General features: G+C 41.5%; 1 protein-coding gene across 1 annotated transcript; it reads left to right on the forward strand.

Annotated features, from left to right (window-relative positions):
• The first annotated feature begins 441 nt into the window (after positions 1-441).
• Positions 442-2,358, forward strand: LOC115738270 (transcription factor RAX2-like). Its single transcript, XM_030670855.2, has 3 exons — positions 442-669; positions 836-965; positions 1,375-2,358. The coding sequence occupies exons 1-3, from the start codon at positions 534-536 to the stop codon at positions 2,132-2,134; spliced, it is 1,026 nt and encodes a 341-aa protein (XP_030526715.1). The 5' UTR covers positions 442-533; the 3' UTR covers positions 2,135-2,358.
• The last annotated feature ends 7,486 nt before the right edge of the window (positions 2,359-9,844 follow it).

Raw genomic sequence — 9,844 nt, forward strand, 5'->3', positions numbered from 1 at the left:
TCATTCGAGAAAGATCGTTTTCACGTTGTTGTTTCGGACGGAACGTTGCCCTCGGCCGCGCCTTCCGTGCGATTAAACACGGTCGCAAAGGTCTTAGAGTTTGGAAAGTGTCGCCATTCAGGAAGAATTAATTGCAGCAATGATGCGGGCGATGTTTCTACCGAGCCAAGACTTGGGGATTCTTTCCCGAGAAGCAAGATGGACTTTGTGAAGGTTTTTTCAACACAAAAACTTCCGTTAGCTTAGCTAAATCATCCCCCCACCAAGAGTTGGAAACTCTCTCTCCTCTCTCTTCTGCACTGGAGACATTGCTTTCCCCCTTTGACTTATCACACTCCAATCCGTAATAGTTTAATAATTTGTTCTACTGTCGAAAGCGAAGGGGTTCTTGATATAAGGAAAGTCCCCCAGAGCACACCCACCGAAAGAATCACCGGAAAAAAGTAAGTTTCCTTCTCTCTGTCATCTCTCTCTCTCTCTGATCCTCCAAGAACTTGCTCATTACCCACAAGGTCATAGAGAGGGAGAGAGAGATGGGAAGAGCACCTTGCTGTGACAAGGCGAATGTGAAGAAAGGGCCATGGTCACCTGAAGAGGACTCCAAGCTCAAAGAGTTTATTGAGAAATATGGCACTGGCGGCAATTGGATTGCCCTCCCGCAGAAAGCTGGTAAATTTGATTTTTCAGGATAAAGCACCACCCATCTCTCTCTCTCTCTCTCTCTCTCTCTCTCTCTCTCTCTCTCTCTCTGATCTGCTGTCTGAAACCTAGTCCAGTGTTGTCTGATAATGGTGTTTTAAGATGTGTCTGATTCTGGGGGTTAATCATCATTCAGGTCTCAAGAGATGTGGGAAGAGCTGCAGGCTTAGATGGCTAAACTATCTGAGGCCAAACATTAAGCATGGTGAGTTCTCAGATGAGGAGGACCGGATCATCTTCAGCCTCTTCGCCACCATTGGAAGCAGGTACATACATATCTCATCTATATGCAGAAATCTCTCTCTCTCTCTCTCTCTCTCTCTAGTGTGCACTTTTATTTCCATTTCTTGATTGACTTGTGTTGTGATGCTACCATTCTTGTTGCACAAAACTTCTTTTTAAGTATATCACGAGTGGGACTGGCAGGAGCCTATCATCATTGTCATCAGATAAAATTCTTACTTGAAATGGGTGTAGAACAAGAACCAGGGAAAGAAGATGAGAAGTAGGCGTTTCCATTTCCAACAAGATATTGCATTGAGTGGAAAAATCATCCATTTTTGGGCATTCTTCCTGCACCAGATGTTCCATTTATGTTCGATCTAACACCCGCCAGGCCAAATTTATCTGTTTAAAGAAAAAAGTGTTAAGTATTTCTCCCCTTATTTCACACAGATGGTCAATAATAGCTGCTCAGCTACCAGGCAGGACGGACAATGACATCAAGAACTACTGGAACACCAAGCTCAAGAAGAAGCTCATGGGCATGATCCCACCATCCCAGAGAAAGCTCATGATCCCTCCATTTTCATCATCAACTCCTCACAGTTACCTAGTTAGTCCATCATCCCAATTATCATCACTACCCTCCTCGCTGTACAGAGAGTGCACCACCACATCTTTCTATAACCCCCCAAGCAGCAGCAACAGCAGCAGCAGGTCATCAATCACAGGCCTTGAGTTCTCACCATCGTTCCCCTCTAGCGCTACCCTATTGACTGATTCCTCATCACTGTTTCAAGCCCAAGAGGGTGGTTTCTTGTGCCCCATCCAGTATGATTCCTCAGTTAAAGACATCGTCGTCAACAACAACAACAACAACATGCTCGTGTTTGGAAGTAGCGAGAGAAGTGATTGCAGCTATGGGAGAGAGATGGGGGTCAAGCAAGAAGAGATGGACTTTCAAAGTTACATACCTAATGGGTTCGAGGGAAACCACCATGTACAGAGGGTTGGATCTAGTTACAGCAACAGTGGGAGCTGTGACAATGCCAACAATTTAAGTGGGTGTTTTGGGGAGACCGATAGCAGCGTGCTGGGCTATGATCTTGAGGATGTCAAGAGACTAATCAGCAACAGCAGCAGCAGCAGCAGCTTATTATTCACTGATGAGAGCAACAAAACAGAAGATCAGAGAGCCTTGTACTATTTCTGATGCATGCAAATCAAATATATCTCTGATTCTGTCTGAAGTCTGACCCGTGAATATGTGTCAAGTCAGCGAGATTTGATGGGGTAAGGGTTTAGGGGAAAGGAGGGGATTCAGTTCAGAAGATTGAGACTTTCAGTTTCTGGGAGTCTGTGTGTTCTTTCTTTTTGTGATGAAATATGTGACATCTCTTATCTTTGACAGTACAAAGAGACAATTTCTTTTTCCTTGATTTCGTGCATTTATTTTCGTGAAAGATCATCAAAGGATGAGGTTATACTTTACGGATCTCTTGGTGCAATCACAGACCAAGATTCATCGCATAAAATCTCGTGAAAATTACAGTAACATCCCCAAATCCCCCCACCAAAACACAGAAAACCTGCAGGCACGTTTTACTAGACTCACATAATCTAATCTTTTCCCTGAAAAATTAAGTCAAATCGCTGTTTGCAGTTGCTTCCTCACAATCATCTTGAAAACTGGGTCTGTGATTCAGTGTAGGGTTGGAGAGGCAAACAGTGGCTTTTCCATATCTTTTGCTATTCACACGTAAACAGGTGGTGTGGGCGTCGCTTGTTTTTTTTGCTGCCATTTTCATTATTCTCTACAGCTTTTCAACTGGGGTTTTCACGCTTCCTGCCAAGAACAAACTGATCTGCAGCAGAGGAAGGGGAAGAAGTGACAGCATTCATAAAAAAATCTCATTTTTTTTCTGCAGTAAGTTTGAAAATTGTGCGAGTGTTCAGAACTTGGGAAGTTTGTGGAGATTTGAAGCTCTTATTAAAAATAAAATAGTGGGGAGTTCCACATCAATATCTTAGTCTCTCTGACTTGTTCATATGAGTTTCAGTCCTTGTTGTGTAATAATAAAAAAGGAGGAGGAGATTTTAAAACTGTTCAACGGTGTGTCGTATGTGTTTCCGCAGCATAAGTTAGCTGCTAAGAAATCAATTGTAATCTCTACGTACGAACGTCATGAGGTTCCATGCACATCACCGGTGAGATTATTGAATTGATAGGGTGGTCATCGGTCATGGTAATCACCTAGTTAATGTTATCTCTTGTCATGTAACGTAAAGATTCCGAAATAGCGAACTCACGAATCTTGACCGTCTAATCTCCCGGGTCGTGCGTGTGACTAGTTAGCCCAATCCAACGGCCCGCGAAACCGCGTCGTGCTTCGTCGGCACATGCTGTAATCTCCAGAATGCACATATGTGCTTCGTCTCCACCGGCCCGAGAAACATTGTAAGGAAAGGTGTATACTTGAAAAACCACGCCATCTCCTACCACCGTCGACCATTGCTCTATCATGTCCGACCACCGTCTCAGCCGCCAATACCGCCGCCATCAATTCCCAACTATTCTAGTTACTAAAATTCTTCTATTTTCCTCCAAACAAATGTTTGTGAGGTGTAAATACACAAATGTATCCTGGAAACAATGGCATAGGCCTAATCACATGGTAACGAACCAGTTTCTTGACCACGTATTATACGCTGTTCTTGATGCAAAGTCAGTAAAATATCAATACGATTAGATACCTTTAAGACTATAGTACTAGGGTCTAACTATATTATTTCATTCACAATATGAAACGGTGTGAATAAATGTCGGTCTTGGGGAAACGAAAGTGGAGATTAGAGATAAGATAAGGAAGCTATTGACCTAATAGTACTGTCAGTTATTTCTGACCACACGATCTCTCAATTAATGAGTGTTTTATTTAAAATACGAAGTGATGGTATGAGGGCCTATAATTGAGGTTGTACCGTTTCTGACAGTATTGTTAAGGAAGCATTTCTTATAAGATAATTACGAAATTTTCGTGCAACCACATTGCATAAAAAGAATCAGGGGTCGCTGAGTTTTGTCTAAATTTATAGCGTATGTCTATCTGTATATGTGGGGTGCAGAACGTGGCAAGGAATCCCTACAAGAAAGGATGCAAATCCAAAGGCTGTAAAGAAACTAATTCCGACAAGATCTCTGTCAGCGTACATAATTAATGAGAGGCTGGGCCAACTTTGCCCACCAAGTTTTATAAGGAAAAAACGAAATGTACAGAAGACAAAGATAGATTAGGCAAAATCTTGTCGGACTCGCACGAGTCACGACTGTCCATTGTAGATCAAGACCCTTGCGGGAGCCAACGTCATCTGCCGTCCGTCCCCGTGCCTTCCCCGTCAGCCATGGTTTCCACCCCCGGCAAAAGCAGTCACAATTTCTGTCGGCAATGTCCGGCCCCGTCGCCGCTCGTCCCCCTCTATCTCACACTCTCTCTCCATATCCCTTGGGTCGGATCGAGCATGGCTTCAGATCCAAGATCACAGGCACCTAAGGACATGTTTGGTTACACTCCTATTTCTCTGATTTATGTTCTTTTGCTCCGTGAGTAGAAAAATAACAGAAATCTATTTAGTAACATCAGTTAATTTTTCTGTTCCCAGAACAGTTCAGTAGCTAGGGAACAGATTTGGAATAAAAACAAGAAGAATAACAAATCTATTTCTCTATTCCGGGGAACAGAAGTAGAAAAAATCATTTTTGCTTAGAAATTATTTCCGAAAATAGAATTATTACCAAATAAGCACCTAAAATTAGGACGTAACCTCGACATCGGCAGCCACCTATATGGGTGCGGCCAATTTGAGGTCGCATGCTCTTCCTCTTTTCTTGTTGTGGAATAAGTGGGATGGAGAAATAGGGACTTCGGTTAACGATGGCGACGGGCGAAATGATGATCCCAGCAGTCATAGGGAGGCGATGGCGATAGCTTCAAGCGACGGCAATTGTGCGAGGGTGGGGGTGGCAGAGCAACTAGATCCGAGGCCGAGGTGGGTGAAGAGAGGGAGAGAGATTTATGTGTTGGATTAGTTTGGTGTTCGGGATAAATTTGACAAAGCTATTTTAATCTAATCGGGTAACTTTGTAAAGTTACTCCCCAAAACATTCCAATCCCACTTAGAAATTACGTGAGATGAGTGGCCAGGGTTAACAAATTCCGTGAATTATCAATGTGAATCCATCTAAAAGTTTGAGACACGACTAATGAAGACGAGATCTAACATTTAAATTATTAAATAAGAGTCATCAAGCGAGTGCATACACATAATTAGAGCCATTCACATATATAATTTTAGGTCAAACGGCGTCTAATTGGCTCTTCAATGGGGTCACAAGTTGAATATCAATGCCAACCTACACCTGTACAAGACCGTTCAAAACTTTTTGGGCTCTTGATTTCAGTTCACACATAGGAAATAAATTGAAATGATTTATGCACGTGAAAAATAAATTTTGCAAGATAAGAAATTAAAATGGTGCCTAGATCTTCCACCTTAGTCGACGATGTGCATCGGAGACGACCAATCATACATTTGATTAATGAGGTTCACAGCTGTTTCATTTTTCTATCTCATCTTTATATGTATTTAATATTTTCTTATTCTTCTTTTTTATTTTTTTATTTTGGTCTGAACTTTGTCGTATTTAAAGCTGAGGAGGAAAGGCTGAAATGGCAAAGGTCAAACGTGTGGAACCGACAGTCTTGACAATTGTTATACACGTTTTATTATGGTTGAACAGTCTCATCGTGTAAGGACATGTTACTTCGTCAACATAACATTAAGTCCATTTTACCAAGAAATGGTAACATTTGAAAAACCAAAAAGAAGAAGAAGAAGATAAAGAAAGAAAGATATGTCCAAGTCCATCAGAAATCTTGGTGCCTTGCATGGAAAGTGAAGTGGGACCATTATCTTATGTGTTCGTAGGTGGCAGTGGATTAACATGCTTTTTTTACAGATATATACGGGGCAAGCTAGTCATTATTTTAAACTCCCAAAGAACTTGCCACGACATTTTCCTGAATAAAGACTGTAAAGAAAATATATATATTATGTACGGATTAGTTTTGAATAATTGAAAATTTTCCGCTCCTTCAAACACAAAATATTGCAGAATAGCTGTTTTTCCCATTTGTGATGTCATGCAATGGCATTGTTCTAGCAAGTAAGGGTGAGCAATTCCAGGTTCTGTATAGGGTTCATCTAGAATATAGAACCTACATGTCGAAATAGGTTTCTTATTTATTAGAACCCGAAACCTACACCGCATGTCATGGAACCTAACCTCACAGGTTCCAATTAGGGTGAGTATAGTCCGGGTTAGTTCGATTCCCTCCAAAATTGGGGGTCAAATCGGTGGTCCCGGTTCCCAGTTTTCAGAACCGAGAACCGAACCGAGGACCAAACCGAAACCAGATCCTACTGATCGGTCCAATACGGCTCTCGGGCGGTCTAGTAGAACCGGTTGAGTTCAAAGATAAAGAGAAGCCGAAGAACTGAAATTATTCTGTCCACAGAGAAAGAGAAAGCAGTTATTGCTTGCTTTTAATGAGACGGACCTTTTTGATTGATCCCTTCTCCAAAGAAAGCGAGATCAGAACATGAATCAGAGCCGAAGCAGTAATGGCATCTGGTAATTCACATGTCACTATTGCAGCAGCGAAGAATGAAGCCGTCTCCAATACGGATTGGAGCTCGTCTCCTTTTTAGCGAGAAACCTTAGCAATGGCTTCGCGACCTCTTCGAGAAAGTGCATCAACTTCGTTTCGAAGGCGAGAAGCGAGAGGTGAGAGTGGCCGCCGAGAGAGATTGAGAGCGAGAGGATGGAGAGGAAGACGATGACAATTGCTCATTAGGGGGATTAGGTTTAAGGCAAGACTCAGTAAAGCGAGCACTTCAGTTCTGAAATGTTAATTTTTTTTTTTTGTGGTTAAGAATTCATAATTAATTGTGTATTTAAAAAAAATTAAAAACTTATAGGTCATAATGGGCGATCCATCAGTCCGGTTCCTCCCGAGAACCGGAAAACAAGCTGCCCAGACAGTTCCACCTTGAGAAACCGGTGACCTCTATATATGGACCTAACCCATCGGTTCCGTTCGGTGCGAGAGGCTCCCGGTCCGGTCGGTTCATCTTGCTCACCCCAAGGTTCCATGGTCGTTTCCATAGTTTACTTAGGTTCAACATGTATTCTTAATTAAACGATTGTAGTGAATCATTACTTTTAATTACCACTATTTGCTGCTACAATCTACTTGACCTTAACTTATATTTAGATACACGATAAATATATGAACCATTAACAAAATAAAAATATTAGCCATTGAAAATGAAAACTCAGATTAGTGGTTCCGGACATTTATCATCGGACGCCATAGAATACCGCAGAATTGTGCGAAAATATATACTAAGAAAAACACAAAAACTTGTTACAAGTTCCAGATTTTAGGTTCTAGATTCCACTTATCTGAAACCTAGAACATACCTATCGGAAGAAGCTTTCCATTTTTTGAAATCTAAAACCTACACTACAAACCATAGAACCCGACCCGAATTGGACAAGTTTCCCATCGGTCCAGTTTCGGGTTTTACTCTAGAACCATACTCACCAGTTGAATATGGAATCTAATAAATAAAATTCTTATATGACACCATCAATTGTGTTATTTATCCCAAATAACTAGCAAATTAATCCTCATGTGACAAGCTAATGGAATTGCTACTAAATTGGCGTAAAGACTCAATTGCACGAATCAAACAAGTTAGAACTGATTATTTTGGATAAATAATACGAAAAGTCTAACATGTACTCTCTTAAATTTAATAGTTGACTGAATTTTTCTGTTCTCGAAGCATTCGCAAAAAAGAAGAAGCCAAGATTAACCCAAAAGGTCTTCTTCAAAGTGTAACACCTCGAGTTTCTATCGAATAGAAGGAATGAAAATTTCCAAATAAGGGTTTTAAGTGGAGTGATTTTCTTAAATGAGGAACCAAAGAAGATTTGTATCAAATAAGACCTTCAAGTGGCCAAATTAGTCTCAAATAAGACCTTTATGATTTGTATCAAATAAGACCTCAAAGTGTAACACCTCGAGTTTCTATTGAATAGAAGGAATGAAAAATTCCAAATAAGGGTTTTAAGTGGAGTGATTTTCTTAAATGAGGAACCAAAGAAGATTTGTATCAAATAAGACCTTCAAGTGGCCAAATTAGTCTCAAATAAGGCTCACCGGCCGGTGAGCACTTATTTTTTCTAGCGGCCGGAAAACCATAAAAATGTTCACTTCCTTCCCCATCCTCTCTCTCTCTCTCTCTCTCTCTCTCTCTCTCTCTCTCTCTCTCTCTTGCTTCCATTCGGTCGCTGCAAGTGCCCAAGCACGTCCAATTGCATCACTAGGGGGAGAGACAAATATCGATGTCATTCAATCTGTTAGGATTCTATGCACAATCAAATTGACATAAAACGTAAAGTGAGAAAGAGAAATCGAGACGCAAGATTTTATCTCGGTTTACTCTTAGACTGGGGCTACCTCTAGTAGAAGATTCTACTATAATTACCACATCGCATCTCTTATTACATCACTCAATTGCAAGCGAAAAAGAGTATATATAATAGTAGTTATTCATGAGTCCAAGCCCAAACTACTAATGAAAAATTACGAGCTTAAATCATAAAAGTCATCCGGTGCCCAAGGGGCGCTACCCTCTTGAGACCCTCGCTGGGGCGGCTCTTCGAGACTCCCGTTCTTTCATGTTGCAGGAGAGTATGAACCACACTCCAACACAATCACCATCCTAATGTTCTTCTTCAATCCTCTTTCCCATTACGACCCAATATCTCATAGTGGATCCTCGAGTTCCTCCTCCATCGCCCGCTCCCCGTCAACCGCACCGTCAAGCTCGCCCTCTCCCTCCCTCTTATCCCCAATCCAAACTCCGACTTAAGAAATTTGTCCTACTTCGCTCCATCACGACATTAGAGCATTAGCCGACCCCCACTCGCTGGCAAAGTCGGAATGACGTAGTGCACACCCCAACCATTTGCAATCTCTCTCTCTCTCTCTCTCTCTCTCTCTCTCTCTCTCTCTCTCTCTCTCTCTCTCTCTCTCTCTCTCTCTCTCTCTCTCTCTCTCTGGTTTGCATACAAGGTCCTCTTGAGAGTGCAAGACCCGTGCTTTGAGGCATAGCCAAGAGATGGCGACGACCACCCAGCGAATCTCGAACACCCATGTGAAGAAATAGAGCACCCAAAATGAAAACCTCAATATGCTTGATTGTAGAAACAATTTGAAAATGCAACCAAGGAAAAGGGCCATGGGGGAATTAAGTTTTGAAGAGACTCATCCGAGAACGATCAAGATTTCCCTACTGTGAGAGCAGGCCAGCATGGGATGAGAGAGAATGGAGAGAGGGGAAGAGGGAAGAGGAGGAAAGGAAATCCAAGCAATGGTGCTTCTTCAACTTCCTCTTTTCCTGTTATCTTTCTTGCTTCACTGGAAACGAAAGAAAGAAGAAAGCAAAAATGGCCTAATTGAGGCCGCTGGAAAAATCAAGTTCTTGCCAGCCGGAAAAATTTTGGCATGCCGACTAGCTCAGGCCCTTATTTAAAATCGACTTGTTCGTTTCGGGCTCTAATTTGAAAAAATATTTATTTTGGACCATCTTTAAGAAAATGATCTCGCTTTTGGTCCTTCTTTAGAATTTTTCCTAGAAGGAAGCACATGAACGTTGTGAAGTAATCTGTAAGAAAAGAGTTACACAAAAGATCATCATTTGCTTACTCTTCGGAGGACTTAATATATGTTTTTATTTTTATAATTTAATGGCACGAGAGAAATGATAGCAGAAAAATGCAAATGAGAAT

This window comes from Rhodamnia argentea, chromosome 8 (assembly GCF_020921035.1).
Source record: "Rhodamnia argentea isolate NSW1041297 chromosome 8, ASM2092103v1, whole genome shotgun sequence".
In the NCBI taxonomy this organism is placed as follows: Eukaryota; Viridiplantae; Streptophyta; class Magnoliopsida; order Myrtales; family Myrtaceae; genus Rhodamnia; species Rhodamnia argentea.

Excerpts from the sequence above, each read along its gene's own strand:
- LOC115738270 (XM_030670855.2), top strand. The coding sequence starts at position 534 with ATGGGAAGAGCACCTTGCTGTGACAAGGCGAATGTGAAGAAAGGGCCA. Across the intron at positions 670-835 it reads TGCCCTCCCGCAGAAAGCTG|GTCTCAAGAGATGTGGGAAG; the intron begins GTAAATTTGATT and ends ATCATCATTCAG. Across the intron at positions 966-1,374 it reads TTCGCCACCATTGGAAGCAG|ATGGTCAATAATAGCTGCTC; the intron begins GTACATACATAT and ends TATTTCACACAG.